This window comes from Solanum stenotomum, chromosome 9 (assembly GCF_019186545.1).
Source record: "Solanum stenotomum isolate F172 chromosome 9, ASM1918654v1, whole genome shotgun sequence".
NCBI lineage: Eukaryota > Viridiplantae > Streptophyta > Magnoliopsida > Solanales > Solanaceae > Solanum > Solanum stenotomum.
In genome coordinates, this window is record NC_064290.1 from 52,041,634 (window position 1) to 52,059,070 (window position 17,437).

At 34.0% G+C, this 17,437-nt stretch overlaps 4 protein-coding genes across 5 annotated transcripts; 2 read left to right on the plus strand and 2 right to left on the minus strand.

The window, feature by feature from the left end:
• Window positions 1-229: 229 nt before the first annotated feature.
• On the minus strand, window positions 230-1,870 carry LOC125877638 (probable LRR receptor-like serine/threonine-protein kinase At1g56140). Its single transcript, XM_049558869.1, has 6 exons — window positions 1,726-1,870; window positions 1,505-1,635; window positions 1,204-1,417; window positions 850-1,081; window positions 567-717; window positions 230-490 (listed from the first exon to the last, which is right to left on the minus strand). Exons 1-6 carry the CDS (start codon window positions 1,868-1,870, stop codon window positions 230-232), a joined length of 1,134 nt encoding a protein of 377 aa, XP_049414826.1.
• Window positions 1,871-3,051: 1,181 nt separating this feature from the next.
• Window positions 3,052-4,596, minus strand: LOC125877639 (putative UPF0481 protein At3g02645). The gene has a single exon (XM_049558870.1). It carries the CDS (start codon window positions 4,594-4,596, stop codon window positions 3,052-3,054), a length of 1,545 nt encoding a protein of 514 aa, XP_049414827.1.
• A 2,213-nt stretch (window positions 4,597-6,809) lies between these two features.
• Window positions 6,810-10,847, plus strand: LOC125876351 (protein trichome birefringence-like 5). Its single transcript, XM_049557526.1, has 5 exons — window positions 6,810-7,585; window positions 9,109-9,301; window positions 9,431-9,624; window positions 9,957-10,112; window positions 10,283-10,847. Exons 1-5 carry the CDS (start codon window positions 6,822-6,824, stop codon window positions 10,581-10,583), a joined length of 1,608 nt encoding a protein of 535 aa, XP_049413483.1. The 5' UTR covers window positions 6,810-6,821; the 3' UTR covers window positions 10,584-10,847.
• A 717-nt stretch (window positions 10,848-11,564) lies between these two features.
• Window positions 11,565-15,063, plus strand: LOC125876368 (nucleotide-sugar uncharacterized transporter 2-like). 2 transcript variants are annotated; one of them, XM_049557546.1, is made up of 7 exons: window positions 11,565-11,903; window positions 13,125-13,276; window positions 13,364-13,572; window positions 13,656-13,749; window positions 14,011-14,177; window positions 14,263-14,433; window positions 14,516-15,063. In XM_049557546.1, exons 1-7 carry the CDS (start codon window positions 11,831-11,833, stop codon window positions 14,760-14,762), a joined length of 1,113 nt encoding a protein of 370 aa, XP_049413503.1. In that variant the 5' UTR covers window positions 11,565-11,830; the 3' UTR covers window positions 14,763-15,063. The 2 variants fall into 2 exon arrangements, with proteins under 2 accessions (XP_049413503.1, XP_049413504.1); XM_049557547.1 differs by having other exon boundaries at window positions 11,607-11,903; window positions 14,263-14,417.
• Window positions 15,064-17,437: the final 2,374 nt, after the last annotated feature.

Consider the following 17,437-nt stretch of genomic DNA (forward strand, 5'->3'; position numbering starts at 1 on the left):
TATTCCATTTCTCTACTTCACTCACATTGCAATTTCAATCACCAAAAACACTTTGCACTCATATTAACTTATTTCCTCTACTTATAATACACTGGAAACTAAACTTTTTCCCATACTCATAGAAACAAAAAAAGAACCTTGGCTGAATTACATAGACACAAATGCTATTGACAACACACTAAAAAATCTTTTCCAGCTTCCTGAGATATGTACATTTGTGGTGAATGAGTCAACCATGTACTGTTATCGTCCTTCCGATCCTTAACTCTGGATCTAAGAAAGGCGGAGGCGTTGGTGTAGTTAGTGATCCAGCTTTGGTTACCAACATTGCAACAATCTCAGACATTGGTGGTCTTAAATTGGCATGAGGCTGAAGGCATAAGAAAGCTACATGTATTGTTTGCATTACATCCTTTTCTGCCATCCCATCTTCCAACATCTTTGGATCAACTAGATCGATTAATCTTGATCTTTCATATAGCTTCCACGCCTGTATATACGTACTTGAACAATCAATATCTATATATATACCGTCATAAACTTAATGAGAACTTAAGGCAGCTTACATATTCGGGGAGATATTGCATTTCTGAAGGCAAAGAAAGATCTGTATTCTTCCGAGAATTGATTATTTCTAGCACAACAACACCATAACTGTATATATCAGCCTTTTCAGACAATTCTCCTCGAATTGCATATTCAGGAGCTGTGTAACCTCTGCCAAAATCCAGAAAAACGAAAGCAATTAAGATGATATATGTTGATATATGTCATCCGTTAAAAGTTTGGTTCATCTACGTCAATGAGATTGTCATAATAAACAAAAATGAGAAAAACAACACTACTTACAAGGTTCCAGCAAATGCGGTGCTGAGATATGCTTGATCTTCAGGGAAAAACCTAGCTAGGCCAAAATCTCCGATTCTTGGTTGAAATTTGTCATCCAACAGAATATTGCTTGCCTTGATGTCCCTATGGACAATCCTAATGTGTGAATCCTCATGAAGATATTGTAATCCTCGCGCAATCCCTAAGATTATCTGGTATCGAGTTTTCCAATCAAGGAATATATTACTCTTTCCTGTGAAAAACAAACATAGAGGCCTAAAGAGTGCATAAATAATAACATTCATAATTTCTTATATTCAAGAACTCAAAAGGAAACAACTTATAACACGTTTGAAAGGAAAGAGACATAAATACCATATAGTATTTGGTCCAAGCTCCTATTTTTCATGTATTCGTACACGAGAAGCCTTTGATCCCCTTCTGAGCAACAACCAAGAAGGCGGACAAGGTTCTTGTGCTGTATACTTGTTATCATCCTCACCTCAGCAAGAAACTCCCTGTCCCCTTGCTGTGATTTGTCAAGAGATAGCTTCTTGACAGCAATTAACTGTCCATCTCCAAACTTCCCCTAAGAAAAACACTAGGGACAATTCTTAACCTCTGCATCTAATTATAAAAATGAATTTTACAAGTCGTAAAGACACATTAACCTTACCAGGAAAACCGGACCAAATCCACCACATCCTAGGAGGTTATCTGAGTGAAAATTCTTCGTAGCCTTCTCCAATGTATGAAAGTTAAAGTAACTTATCGTACGAAGATGTACACTAAGAGCATCACTAGTCCCTGTATCATTTGAAAAAGACATAATCTTTAATTTCGAACAACTATAAGAAACTGAAAAGAACAAGAACCAGTAAAAACAAAAAAAAAAACCTGAAGTAGGCTTAAATGTGCTAGTAATCAAAGCTGTCAGTTTTCTTGGTTTGAAAAACTTGCATAGGATGAATATGAGAAGTAAGACGATAAATAGAACAACTAAAGTTCCAAGAAAAAAGAACAAGCCGGAGAAAGGCTGCATCTCAAGTTTCGATATCACTGTTATCGACAAAGTAGATAAGAATTTATTAGGTTAATCAAGCTAGATTAATTAACATGAGAGACATATAGGGAGAATCGAAAGGGCTTCGTAAAATCCAGAGTTGCAATGCCAGCATAAATTAAAGACAAAATACTTTGTTTCAGTCTTCACTATGGAGGACGGCAGAATATTGTTCATTCAATAGACAACATCTTTTACTTGTATAATATTTTAATCATACCTACTGTAACTCATAAGAAAAAAATCCATATTTTGTGAAGTCCATATCCTTAGATGATATACTATATCTAACTTAAACTCAAATTTTAAAAGATAAATATATCTACACGAAGAGATTATATGTACCATGTGGATATGGATGTGAACGTATTAAATTAAAGAATAACTAGTTAATAGGAATATTTACAAGAGTCAATTATAAGGCAAGAATTTGTCTTTAGATATGGGAGAGCAAGTTCAAATGGAGTTGTATTAAGTGTTGAAGTGTGTGACTATTTCCATCTAAAAGCTGAAGTTGTTAGAGAGAGTACTCTTTTAGTTAATTGTATTATCAACAAGCCCCTCACATGCAGGCCTGATTCTTTTTCATGGGCCAAGCATGTGTAAATTCTTTTTGATATGAGTGACGGTGAGATTCGATCCCAGAACTTGTGCTTGCTCTAATATCATGTTGATGATAATTAATGATCTCATTGATATGTAGAGTGGAATTGAATCGCTACATGTTTGACAAACTTTAATGTGTGTATATTTACAACATGTTAATGATCAAGAATCCTTGTTGCTTGTCCCCCCTTCGGGTTGGAAGTGAGGGGTGCTTACTATCGGAGCAACACCCTCTCGTTGGACAAAAGACTCATGGGGTTGTGTGCTAAAAGTGGGTTTGAAAAGTATTCATTTGTGAGTAATTCAATTATTGATATGTACTCAAGATGGTGATGCTGAAAAGAAGTTTCATGAAGTGCTAAAAAAGAGTCTCATAACTTGGAATGTAATGATAGAAGGGTGTGCAATGTGAGGATTTGGTGATAAATCTTTGTTTCTGTTTCAGATAAATACAACAAGAAGAGAAATGCCAGAGGAGTTTACGTTTGTAAGCACATTGAAGGCTAACAAGAAGCCAAATTCATAGTTTTCTCATTACTAGTGAATCCCTTTATCTAGTCTCTATTGGCCCAAACATTGTGGCAACCATACACAGAGCAAAATGCTTGGAAAATTAGCAGCAAGACAATGAATATTGACATAACAACAGGCAAGAACTTCAAAGAAACATAGATGTGTTTCTTCAATCCTCTACGAGCCCTAACGATTAGCCTCTGGTCATAGTACTTGTTGACTTTCTCCATGGCAATCTCCACATTAGAACTTCCACTAGACCTCACAAATGACCTTTGTATGGTACTGAACAAAGTGGCAATTTCATTATCAGTCAAATCCCCTTTGATAACACCAGCTTTCCTTAGCAACATCACATCCTTAGTAGTATTTGCAGTTCCACTCATTAGATTGATGTATCTAGCAAATTCGAGCTTGGATTTCGACATGGCAGCTTCATAGACCATCAAGTTTCTAATTATGACTTCTGAGCCAGCATTCATTGTGATCACAGGAAGATATAACGTCGAAGAAGCTTGTTCAAATTTAATCCTACTGATACCCTCATGAATTGGGCTGCATTTGACTCTGGCATAACACCATAATTTGTATGCTGAAGGGATAGTACTGATATTCTCTCTTTCTTCGTCTCCATTTATTTCTATACCATTCCTAAATAGCCCGGAAATCGTTGACCATGGGACCTTTTCTACAACCTGGTTAATGGATTTTAGAAGTTTTTGCACGTTTCTTGGGCCTATAGGTTCCACCACCTCCAAGATTGTTTCGAAGTTGTGAATGATGTCTTCATGTGTATCTTGATCTCGAACATCTTCTTTATCTTTATCGTCATGGTTGATAATGATAGATGACATTTGAATAGGAACTGAAACAAAATCTACATGATCATCAAGGATTAAATGATACATAAGATCAAGCAAATGAAGAGGCCGAGTTTCTTTAGCATTTTTTCTAGGCAAAGGAAGCGGGGAATGCATTTCACAGAAGCGCCTAAACATGGAAACTAGCTCGGTGTCTTCTCTGTCTTCAGGGGAAGAGAAACAGAGAAACTTTCTAATTTGCTTCACTACCACAAAGGGGATTTGGTTTTCAAGCATCATGAAGTCTCGAGTGAAAATGTTATCATCAATATTATCATCATGAACATTATTCCCATACGATGAACGGAGGATGTTAAGCAAGAATAGACCATCTATGGCTACAATCCAAGCTAAAGTCTCCTCATCTATATCCATGAACCGGTTATAACAAGCACGTATAACAAGGTCATTATCTCTAAGTTTATCGATCAAGAGGTGCTCGAAATTGAGGATTTGAACAGGCTGAAGAATGTGTTTGATGGCAGCAAGTTTGTACCTTTCCATTTGATATAAGTCTGGCCTTAAATGGTGATAAGGTCCCATGCCAATGAGCTGAGGAGTATAGGCTTCTGGTTTGTGATGAGTTAGTGTTTTCGGAATGTGGAGGACACAGACAGGAGGGAGAAGATTGATGTCAATAACAACATCTTTCTTAAGGGCATTACTTATGCGGTCTGTCCATCTTCTTGCACTTGAATTTGAGGGAACAATTGGATCCAATGCCATGTTTCTTCTTCTTTAATTTGTTTGCAAATTGTTCATGCATGCATATATGTACTATGATGTATTTATAGATGGTGTATATATTCATTCTATCATGTTTTGTTTATGAGTTTTGAATAGTATTATTATATGTTGGAGACTTGTTATTAAAATTAATTAGTGGAGGCACAGGGAGTTTCCTGCTTGCTTCCTTGTTTTTGGTATCAGGTAACAAGTTTGCTATGCTGCTCAGACTCTTTAAAAATATCGACAGGTGCGTGTCTGATCCTTAAAAATAGTGTATTAGTAAAGGATCCAATATGAGTGCGATAACATTTTTGGAATTTGGAGTTGAGGGTAGGGCTATTCAAAACCGAACCAAAACTGATAACCCGAACCGAAAATTTTTTATTGGTTTATCAGTAAATGGTTTTGCAGTTTAGATAACGGTTTTGATTTTTTTGTTATCGGGTTATCGGTTCTTAATGGTTTGAGGTTTTTTCTTAATGGGTTAACCGATAACCCGATAGTAAATTAAATAATTATATTTATATCATTTTGTATATAAAGTCCCTGACTTAGAGTTTAGTTTCCTACTTTCATTTATGGCTACCTCAAAATCTTGGTTATTCTACAATATAAAAGTGTTTGCTTTTGAGCAAGATGAAACTTGTGAACTCATGTACATTATTCATTCAATTTGTCACCTTGTTTCTAAGTGATTTTTTATTAATTTATTTTTGTGTCAAATCTTAACGGTTAAACTCATAACGATCAATAACCGATAAGCCAATATCTTAATAGTTTTATAACGGTTTTACATCTCTACAAACTGATAACAATCAGTCAAACCGATCATGTTTAATTAGGCTAGAAATAGTATTAATCTATGGGGAGTGTTAGTTAATCACGACAAGTCTATAATATATGTCTATCCCATATAATTTTATATGATACTTAGCTTTGCGTAATAAAAAGTATATATACATATATATAATAGTCTATATTATCACTTTAGAATATGCCAATAGATTATCATTGTCATTCTCAAATAGGAAAATCCTGGTCAATAGTTTATCTTTTACCACAATTTGATAAACAAAATTGTTGCATGTTGGGAATTAAATGTTGTTTAATATGGTCAATAATTATCTTCTACACAAATAGTAGTATTAGTCTAATGTTGTTTGACATTTCAAATACTCCACATGGGATAATTACTTAAGTTATGGTAATTTATATCTCGTTTAGATTGTTGTTACCCGTTGTATTGTATTATATTGTTAGTTTAAAACCAAAATATTTATTGTATCATATCTTTTAAATATATTGTTAGGTAACAATGAAAAGACTCATTTATGTAACAACCAATTTGATGTGATTGCATAGTTACCTTAATATTTTTCTCTCAATTTATCTTTATTTATTATTTAATAATCATATTTAATCTTGGGGAAAATGACAAATATACCCCTCGAACTATCGTAAATGGTATGCAGATACCCTCCGTCATACTACTTTGGGACATTGGTATCCTTGCTATCCAAAAACTAGAGCATATATACTCTTCATTCTAACGGAAGACTAAACAGGGACACGTGGCGCAATCTTATCCATCGATCCGATAATTAATAAATGTCAGCCGGTAGATAAGATTATGACACATATATGTCCGTTAGTATAAAGAGTATATATGCTCTAGTTTTTGGAAAGCAGGGACACCAATGTTCCAAAAGTATGACAGATGATATCTGCATCATTTACTATAGTTCGGGGGTATATTTGTCATTTTTCCCTTTAATCTTTTATCCTACATTTTTATAGTAACTCTACCCCGTATCCTATTTTTCTTGTAGATTTATCATTCAAATTATGGATATGTAACATTATGTAACGATGAAGAACAATGTAATTTATTCAAACATTGTATTCATTAAAACAATACAATACGACATAATACAACACAATATAATATAATATAATATAATACAATACATCCGAACAAAGTTAGTAGATATCCTACCTGAGTAATTTGATTTGAGAATAGAAAGGGTTGTGGAAAAATTAGATTGGTAGATAAAGAATTACTATAATTCTGAATTTAAATATGGTAAGTTGACTCATTATTACTATTATTTACCCAAAAAAAAGATGGTTTATGTTGAGAGATTATAGGAATTCATGTTTGTCGGCCTTATACATGGCTACAAAATCAGTCATAATGCCGCCTTCTTCTTCTTCTTCTTCATATGGCACGTTATACTTGTATATTCTTTGTCCTTTTCTTCTTTATTTCAACTCTCTTCTTTTTCAGCAGAAAAATTGTTCAACCTACTCAATTACTCTCTGTTTACAGAGATACCCTTTCTCAAACCCCTATACTCTTGCAAAATCAGACCCCCATTTCACCAAAATCTGATCTTGATGATAGTTTGGTTAACCCCATTTCACTAAACACTTCTACAGAGATACCCATTTTGACAAAATCTGATTTTGATGGTAGTTTGGTTGAACCAGAGACCATTTCTAGTTCTAGTGAGACATCAAGATTTAAAGGACTAGAGGCTAATACAGAGATACCCATTTTGCCAAAATCTGATTTTGATGGTAGTTTGGTTGAATCAGAGGCTATCTCTAATTCTAGTGAGACATCAAGATTTCAAGGACTAGAGGCTAATCCAGAGATACCCATTTTGGCAAAAACTGATTTTGATGATAATTTGGTTAAACCTATTTCACCTGAGACTATTTCTAGTTCTAGTGAGAAGTCAAAATCTGATCTTGATGTAACATCAGAAACACCCAAATCTAGTTTAGTTGAGAAAAACTCAAGACCCATTGGAGAAAGTTGTGATCTTTTTAAGGGAAGTTGGGTGAAAGATGAGAATCATCCAATTTATAAACCAGGGTCTTGCCCTTATGTGGATGAGGCTTTTGATTGTCAGACTAATGGTAGGCCAGACTCACAATATCTTAAATGGACATGGAAGCCATATGGATGTCATCTTCCAAGGTAACTTAAATTACTCATTCTTCTTTGTAAATGATGCATCTTTGAAGTTATTTTGTAGTTATATGTCTTTTGTTGAGCTGTCATCTTCCATCAACTACATGAGTTGGACATTCAAACAACAATTAGTAACCAATATTGATTTCCTACATTGTGATTGTGATTATATATTTGGGTGTTTTCGATCGTAGCTCTGTGTTCGAGTAAGGTAAACAGTTTTAATGGAGAGTGAAGTGCAATGTAATCATTTAAACAGAATGAATTCTTCTTCTTTAGCTGGACCAAAAGTTTCTGGTTTGAATAAAGATTATATTTTGTCTTATTATGAGGTTGTTTGTCAATGAACGATTTGCGATTCTTGAAAGAAAGAGATGGTTGAGGTCTGTGGTTAAAGGAAGATTTTCAACTCTGAAGAAAGAGATGGTTTTGTAGTCCAAGTTTGCAAGTTCTGTTTGTGCCGTTATGATAAGAAACTCATGAATAGCCTGTCTTTACTACTGGAAGTGTGTCTGATATGTAGAGGATAATGCAAATGGGAGGAGATCTCAGGAACGATCACTTGGTTAAATTCCACAATAATTTGTAATGTCTGCAATTGTTCAATTGGAAGATAATAAATGCAAATGTACTACCACTATAAATTGATTTCGTTTTTAAAATTACCGAGGACATGACTTTAGATAGGACGGAGTGGAGGTTGCGTGTTAGGGTAGAAGGTTAGTAGGGGTAGATTATTGTCTTGCCTTGTGAAGGTTTAGGCTTGTTAGTGCCTGGTGTAGTACTAGTCATATTCTTGTAGTTCTTGCCACATGTATATTATTGTATGTCAATTATCATGCTATTTTTGTTTCTCTCTTGTAGACGTTACACTGCTTTCCTTATTAATTGCTATGCTTTCTTCATTGTCTCTTCTATTTTTACTTGGGTTGATGTACTCGAGCCGAGGGTCTTTTGGAAACAGCCTCTCTACCTCCATGAGGTAGTGATAAGGTCTGCGTACACTCTATCCTCCACAAACCCCACTTAGTGGGATTTCACTGGGTATGTTGTTGTTAGTACAAAAAAAACCTGCTACTATAAATAGATTAACTGTTAAGATAAGGAGTTAGTAATTGTTATAGGTTTTGACTGTTGGAGAAAATTGGCAAATATTAATTAGTATCTACACTAAAGATTTGGTTGACTATTTCCCAAGGATGTACTCTTGTTTTTGTTTTGTGTTGGCAAGGCTATAATCCTATTTGTGTAATAATCTTCTTCTTTTCATGTTGTTAGACTGTAGGCGTTTGGCCATGCGATATCATATCACGATTTCAACTTAGTAAAATACTTCACGTTATAGTTAAAAATACTAAGGGTGGAGTTCAACTTAGTAAAAGTTGTGTGTCTAATGGTGTGCTCTAGATTTCAACTGATTCATATGATGATAGAACTGATTCATCTCGTTGATAAATAGTCAGTCATTGTTGATTCAGGGGACTACTTATAGTACTTGTATCCTTAAACCAGTTATAATTCTTTTGTAGGTTTAGTCCATCAGATTTTTTGAACAGATTGAAAGGAAAGAGGATGATGCTGGTTGGGGACTCAATGAACCGGAACCAATTTGAATCTCTCCTTTGCCTTCTTCGTGAAGGTCTCACTAATAAGAGTAAAATGTACGAGATCCATGGGTATAAGATAACAAAAGGAAGAGGCTACTATGTTTTCAAATTTGAGGTGATTTTGCGTATGCATTTATAAAGATTTCGTTCTAGCTAAATTGACACCATTTATATCAATGATGAAATGTTGCGAAAGCTTCTTAGAAAAGAGAGCAGTGAGGACTAAAATATTATGGTTTTGCAGGATTATAACTGCACAGTTGAATTCGTGCGCTCACACTTCCTTGTTAGAGAAGGAGTACGTATCAATCCTCAAGGAAGCTCAAATCCAACTCTATCAATAGATCGCATAGACAAAACATCTAATCGTTGGAAGGGAGCGGACATTCTTATCTTCAATACGGGGCATTGGTGGACTCATGGAAAGACTGCCAGGGGGTGTGTTTTATTCTTCTTACGACATATGCAACATATCATTTGCGGTTCTTTTCTGAGATGCAACATATATTATGCTATCATTGCCGTTAGTATCTTTTCTTACTAGCTATCTGAGGTTCTCTTATCTGAGCTGGAGGATCATTTGACTTATCATTCTATAGTGCTCTGAGAGCATTATAGCTCTTCAAGGCTGATATCCTTATAAACGAACCGGTCTCTTTGACACAATATCTTTTCTTATTTTCTACTGTATATTCTCAGTCCTTGTGTTTTTTCTCGTTTGACTAAATGGAGCTGCAGGGGCATCTAAGATGAGGTCTTTGTTGGTGCAGGAAAAATTATTATAAAGAAGGTGACCAAATATACCCTAAATTTGATGCCGTTGAAGCTTATAGGAGAGCATTGAAGACCTGGGCTAAGTGGATTGACGAAAACATGAGCCGTGAAAAGTTGATTATATATCGTGGGTACTCTTCAGCTCACTATAGGTACTTACTTTTGCTTCCATAATAGAATCTTTTGAAACCAAATGCTAAGGTTTGTCCAAGTAAAAACTCGCCTCATTAACTCATTCAAGATCGACCTTAAATAGCATTTCCATTTGGTTGTATCATGTATGATGTACAAATTTGTGTAACGTTTACTTGTACTTAAACAGAGGCGGAGATTGGGATTCAGGTGGAAGTTGTAATAAAGAGAGTGAACCTGTTTCGAAAGGAGCTATCCTTGGAAACTATCCTTTGAAAATGAAGATTGTGGAGGAGGTGATTAAGGAAATGCAGTTTCCAGTAGTCCTTTTAAACGTAACACAGTCAACAAATTTCCGCAAGGATGGCCACCCGTCTGTGTATGGTAAGGTTGGTAAAAAGGGTAAGCAAGATTGTAGCCATTGGTGTCTACCGGGAGTCCCCGATGCATGGAATGAGCTAATCTATGCCACTTTAGTGTTGCAACAATGAGCTGAGGCTGTTGTGCAGCAAATGTAAGAGTGTCTTGTAACATTGTAAAATGAGTTGAATATATAGTTAAATCATTTTTGAATGAAGTTGCATCATTTCAGTTTTTTTGTACTAAAATTAGACAGTATATTCTTAATTCTAGGATCAACTCACTTCAAGTTTTGTAATACCAAACTTATGCTGCTTCACCAATTAGCAATGTTATATTTTTTTTTCTACAGAAGTATTCAAAACATCTCTAAATTTGTCGTGAATTATTAGTTTCATCCTCAAACTATTGACAACCTTAAAAACATTCATCTACTTTACTAACTGAATTTAAATACACCCCTAATTTTGCACCCTAAATTCTCGTCAAGTTTAGGGGTGTTTTCAATACTTGTTCCTCATTTCTACAAAGATTTTGAAACCACTTGCTATGTCATGTGGCAAATCGTATGTTTATTTAAGTTGAGTTAGTCAATTAGAGGGGTGTTTTATGGCTATCAATACTTTAAAATGAAACTAATAATTTACATCAAATTTAGAGTTGTTATCGATACTTAACTCATCTTCTTTTTTTAGGTGGAAAAAGCAAACAAAAAAAAAATAAAAATCAAATACTATAGTATTGACTAATTTCAACTTAAATCCTCATTTGGAACTATTTAAATGTGGTCCTACAAATAAATAATGATCTACTTGACCTAATCTCTTGATCACAATGGAGTGGGGACCCACTAACTTATACTCCTTCCGTTCAATTTATAACTTATTTTTCTTTTTTATCCATTTAGAAATGGACATATTTTTATATTAAGTAATAATTTAATTTTAATATCTATTTTACTCTTAATAAAATGATTTATAGCCACATAAATATTTATGCTTTATTTTATATCACGAGTTTCAATAATCTTAACTTCATATCGAATCAAACTAACTGGTATAAAATGAAACGAAGAGGGTAATAATAATGATTAACTTCAAATCTAAACGGCTCTATCTTTTATTAATACTTCGAAATTCCAATTAATGATGTTCAACTGTCGGTGCATGCCCGTGATTTTCTCCGACAATAATATACGCTTTGTCACTTGTACCTAAGCCTTTTAACTCAAATCACTCCGCTTAGCCCGACAAAACCCTCTTTCCTTAAAAAAAATCAATACTGATTACTCACTAATCTCTGAGATTGTCATTTTCTTTCATTTATTTTGAGTGAATGGTAGCTAGCTGATACAGAAATTAGTTAGATTGAGAGAAAGATGATGGGTTTTTTGATGAGAAAAGATATGAGGAAATTACTCAAGAGGAAGGACAGTGATGCTGGTGAAAAAGGTACTTAATTACTTCAAGATTGAGTTTTTTCCCCTTTTTTCCTTGTGGGGTTTTGCTAAAATGTGTAAAGGTGTAATCTTTGTACATTATGTTATTGAGGGATTTGGTTGTTATTGGGTAACTGGATATTTCTATGGATTCTTGGTGTTCATTGTCTTGTCATTTCTGTTGATCTTTTTGTTGTTGTATGGAATTCATCACCAACTAACTAATCTAGAAATTTGAAGAATTGGGAGGAGAAATCTGTATTCATATGTTAGCGCTCCAATGGTGTGGTCTAGTAGACAATGAAGTGGTTTGCAATCCTGAGGTCTCGGTTCAAAACTCAGTGGAGAGACAATAACACTAGGTGGTTTTTTTCATCTATCCTAACCTGGTGGATAGAGTTATCTTGTATGTTGTTGGTGGGAGGTGACACGTATCTCGTGGAATTAGTCTAGGATAGAGTTATCTGGGAGGTGGCACGTATTTCGTGGAATTAGTCTACAACGTTACCTGGGAGGTGGCACATATCTCGTAGAATTAGTCTAGAATAGAGTTACCTGGTATTTGTTACTGGTGGGAGATGACACGTATCTCCTGGAATTAGTGTAGGACAGAGCCACCTGAGAGGTGGCACATTGGAATTAGTCTAGCACAGAGTTAGCACAGAGTTACCTGGTATATGTTGCTTGTTGCTGGTGGGAGGTGGCACGTATCCCCTAGAATTAGTCTAGGATAGAGTTACCTGGGAGGTGACACATATCTCGTGGAATTAGTTTAGGACAGAGTTACCTGGTATCTGTTGATCGTTTGAGGTGACATGTATCCCGTAGAATTAGTCGAGGTGTGCGAAAGCTGGCCCGGACACCACGGTCATCAAAAGAAAAAAATACTCCATATGTTAGCAACCAATTGTGATATATGTTTGCTATTGACCAAAATGAAAACATATGTATTCTCCCAGTTTGCCCTGAGTTTTTACTTAAATGGAACAATGACTATATTCCATAACTTCACCTTTGCTCCTGTCAAGTCATTGTATTCACAAATTCTTCGATTGAGCTAACTGTTCTAATACTTATGAATGGTTTTCCTCTGCACTTAAAAGGCTAAACTTTATGAAATACGTAAGCTCTTTCTACAAGATGTTTGATAATCATGGTCTAGTAGTCTATTGTTCAACGATCAAATTGATTCCTACAGAAGAAAAGATTTTCTATGTTCCTTTTCTTGATGCAGGAAGAGCATTGGAGGAGGTACGGGCGTCTTTGTTTAGCAAATTACGAGAATTTGGAGGTGGGAAGCGTCAACAAACTACCTTATGGGGGCCTACGGTTGCTTTGACATTCAATTTTTTTGTTTCTGTTAGTATCATCTTGATGAACAAATTGGTCAGTCTACTTAACCTTAATCTAACTGAAAGTAGATATTACATCTTTTAGAGATCGTAACATTTGCTTTCCTCTTCTCTCTTCCAGGTTCTTGTTACAGTCGGATTTAACTATCCAATTTTCCTCTCTTTCCTACATTATGTCTGTAGCTGGTTGATAATGGCAATTCTTAATGCTCTCTCCATCCTTTCCTTGTCTACGCCATCAAAATCGACAAAATATTCATCGTTGTTGTCTCTTGGTATAGTTATGTCACTTTCGACTGGGCTTGCAAATGTGAGTTTGAAGTATAATAGGTGAGACTTATGGTAATCTATTCTCCTCTGAAATCTTAACAGGTCTTCTTTCTTGATAGTTAACAAGCACGATATATTTCCAGTGTAGGATTTTACCAGATGGCAAAGATTGCAGTAACACCAGCTATCGTTTTAGCTGAATTTGTTCTCTTTCGGAAGAAAATTTCTTTCTTAAAGGTAACTGCTTCTTACTGCTAATATACAGTGTATGCTTGTAACCTAGTGGAGAGCTAGGTTTAGTTTCTTTACGCATTGTTTTTCGTTTCCATATGCCGTTAGTATTCTTGGAAAAATTTCCTACTTTTTTTTTTGAGTATGTGTGAGTATGCCTTTTATGATAACCGATTACTATGGTCAGTTTATTCAACGCAATGATTTCCGTTTGGTCCGTCTGCATCTCCCTTGATAAGAATATTGATCTGTAGCCTTATGTTTCAGGTGCTTGCACTCACTGTTGTATCAGTAGGCGTTGCTGTTGCTACGGTGACAGATTTGCAGTTTCATTTCTTTGGTGCTTGCATTGCAGTAGCATGGATAGTACCAAGTGCAGTTAATAAAATACTATGGTCCAATCTCCAGCAGCAGGAGAATTGGACTGCCCTGGCGTATGCTCCAAAACGAATCTCCTTCTGTTAATTTTTAATCAGTTCATTGTATTTTCGTACCTCAAATTTGCATTTCTGGTAACAGGCTAATGTGGAAAACCACACCGATTACATTATTCTTTCTGGTGATGTTGATGCCATATCTTGATCCTCCCGGTGTCCTTTCATTTAAGTGGAACTTTTACAACTCGACAATCATTGGTGCCTCGGCTGTTCTTGGTTTCTTGCTTCAGTGGTCAGGTGCTCTCGCACTTGGGTATGCATTGCTTAGTACATCATTTGGAAATTGCAAAGTTCGTTATTATTTATGCTTCTAATTATGTTTTCGTCTAATTTAGGGCAACATCTGCAACAACTCATGTGGTACTTGGACAATTTAAAACGTGTGTCATTCTACTCGGAGGTTTTCTTATCTTTGGTTCAAATCCGGGTCCAATTAGCATACTAGGAGCCATTACGGCTCTTGTTGGTATGTCTCTCTACACTTACCTTAACTTGCAGCCCTCGTCCTCTAAACAATCTCTATCGAAATCAAAGCTAGGCAAAGAAAATGCAGATGGAAGTCATGCTGATGAATCTGTGTAGTGAAACTCTTTGGACCAACAGAGTAAGTTTTGTGAATGGAGGAGCAATTCACTAACCACGTAAAGCTTATCGCCCCCCTGTATTTGGTAACAAATGATAGCTAACATGAGCGTTTTATAAAGTTACGTTGTATATTCAAGTACAATGACTTTTGCTATACGCAATGTTTGTCAAGGGGACGATTGGATTCGTCTTCTTTAACAGCTAGCTAGAATGAGGAGACCAAAAAAGAAACAGAAGAATGGAGTACAAGTCACTATTAAGCATTCTTCATTGCTATGTATGTTATATGTATATGATTATGGAGTCAATCTCTCAATGAAATGTCTTGTCCTTATTTTCTGAGATATTTTTGTTATTTGTGTCAAAGTGTGAAATTTCACTTCTTTTGTCTATCATATCCATATGCTTGCGGTGCGCGATTCGGATTTAGTCGGGCTCCATTGTGGACTTCAGACACCGGGTGGAAAATTAAAAATAATATCCATATGCTTGCCAATTAGGGCAAAAAAAACAATTAAGCACATACATATGTTGTCATATCAATCTCCAACGGTCAAATGTTTGTACTTAACTAATTAAAAACATGAAACGAAATCTTAAATTAAGGACTTTATATATCGAATGTAGATAAATATAATTTATTAATTTACTATTGGGTTATTGGGAAATTTGTTCGGAAAAAATTTCAAATCTTTAAGAACCGATAACCCGATAATATAAAAAATCAACTATTAAACCAATGACCCATTACCGACTTTTTTAAATTTTGATTATCGATATTAGTTCGATTTTAAACAATCCTATTTTTACTTATCTATTTTAAATTTTGCACATCTATTAAGAAATAATAAGTAATTATTTTTTTGTGAAAATTTATTCTTGAAATGACAGTAGTGAAAAATAAAAATGAAGCGATGGAGTAATTAATGTGCCAATAATACAATTTCCCACGCTAAATCTTTTGGAAATTGTTGTACGAAAAATGGAAAATATATATGGAGTCAAACGTAACGGTTATTCATCCTTTTTTTTCAACCTAACTTTCAGATGGAGCCTTTTGTCAAGAACTTAGACTCCAACTAAACTCTTCGTGCGGCACTTGACAATTTATTCATGAATTTTTTATAAAGTTCGTGAATGAATTGTCAAGTGCCGCACAATATATTTAATACTTCATCCGTTTCAAATTAATTAAATTATTGAGGTGTTTTACTTCTTTTCAGAAAAGAAGATTAAGACATAAATTAAGCATAACTTTCCATTTTTATCCTTATTAATTATTGTTAAATTTATGATTAAAATAATTAAACATTAATCAATAACTAATTCCAATACTAACTAATGAAGGGTAAAATTAGAAGAACATTGTAAAAGTAATCTTGAAAATTGAACAATTAAGTTAATTTGAAAAATGAAAAATGTCTCAACAATTCAATTAATTTGAAATGGAGGGAGTAGAAATTTAAGGCCGTGACACCTTGCTGTCCAGCTTAGCTCAAGCTATATATATATAGATGGATCTGGCTCCCCTCCATTATTCCTTCCCTTCATTTCGTCAAGTGCACATCTACATTAGAGACATGTGTCATATTTAAAGTTTAAAGGTCAAGATTATATATATTAACAAATATCATAATCATAGTTAAGTCAACTAATTTTAGAAAACTACTCTCCAAATTTAGTAAGAATTACAATATATTTTATACAAAATTTGATATTTATTAATATCATTAATTTCATATTATATTTTTGTATTTAAACGTTAAATTATATGATATTTAAGGTGAGAATCAACTAAACAATTTATGTACTAGTAAACTTTGCTCTTGAAATATTATAAATACTATGTTGAGAAACAAAACAAAAAAAATTAAGAATTATCGTGTGGAAAAAAAATCATAAAATAAAAGACATGAAATAAAAATAAACATAAAAATAAAAAATAAAAAAAAACAATAAAAAGATGAAAGGTTTTTAGAATTAAACGTGAAATATCAGGAGAAAATGTGGCTATTGTGTTTGAAGGGGAAAAATATATGTTTTTTTTTTAATAATATTTTTTTATCTTTTTTTTTTGTGAAAATAGAAGATAATATTGTTTTAAATGCAAATGTTTTTGAAGATTATTATTTATCACATTAAATATAAATGTTTCATGTTCTACAATTTTAATATTTAATATTTAAATATAAAAATATAATATGAAATTAATGATATTAATAAATATCAAATTTTGTATGGAATATATTGTACTTCTTACCAAATTTGGAGAGTAGTTTTCTAAAATTAGTTAACTTAACTATGGTTATGATATTTGTTAATGTAATATAATCTTGACCTTTAAACTTTAAATATGACACGTCTCTAGACTCTAATCTAGACGTGCACTTGACGAAATAGAGGCAAAGGGTAATGGAGGAAAGCCGAATCCATATATATATATAAATAAATAAAGCCTGTAATTAATTTTTCATATAAGCCTGGTATATATCATAACTTGGATAATGTAAAAATAACTTGCTAGAAACAGCTAAATTAAAACAATAGTGTAAAAATAAATTAATTCTACACATTTTTAAATAGATCTAGATGGATGATAAGTTAGAGAATGCATCCATTTCTTTCTAATGGCTCCAAAGTATGTGTACTTTAATTAACTAGATATGATAAGT

Coding starts and splice junctions, on each gene's coding strand:
- LOC125877638 (XM_049558869.1), bottom strand. CDS start 1,870: ATGCAGCCTTTCTCCGGCTTGTTCTTTTTTCTTGGAACTTTAGTTGTT. Junction 1,418..1,504: donor GATTTGGTCCGGTTTTCCTG/GTAAGGTTAATG, acceptor TGTTTTTCTTAG/GGGAAGTTTGGAGATGGACA. Junction 718..849: donor ACCGCATTTGCTGGAACCTT/GTAAGTAGTGTT, acceptor GGATTTTGGCAG/AGGTTACACAGCTCCTGAAT.
- LOC125876368 (XM_049557546.1), top strand. CDS start 11,831: ATGATGGGTTTTTTGATGAGAAAAGATATGAGGAAATTACTCAAGAGG. Junction 11,904..13,124: donor CAGTGATGCTGGTGAAAAAG/GTACTTAATTAC, acceptor TTCTTGATGCAG/GAAGAGCATTGGAGGAGGTA. Junction 13,277..13,363: donor TCATCTTGATGAACAAATTG/GTCAGTCTACTT, acceptor TCTCTCTTCCAG/GTTCTTGTTACAGTCGGATT.
- LOC125876351 (XM_049557526.1), top strand. CDS start 6,822: ATGGCACGTTATACTTGTATATTCTTTGTCCTTTTCTTCTTTATTTCA. Junction 7,586..9,108: donor TATGGATGTCATCTTCCAAG/GTAACTTAAATT, acceptor ATTCTTTTGTAG/GTTTAGTCCATCAGATTTTT. Junction 9,302..9,430: donor ACTATGTTTTCAAATTTGAG/GTGATTTTGCGT, acceptor ATGGTTTTGCAG/GATTATAACTGCACAGTTGA.
- LOC125877639 (XM_049558870.1), bottom strand. CDS start 4,596: ATGGCATTGGATCCAATTGTTCCCTCAAATTCAAGTGCAAGAAGATGG.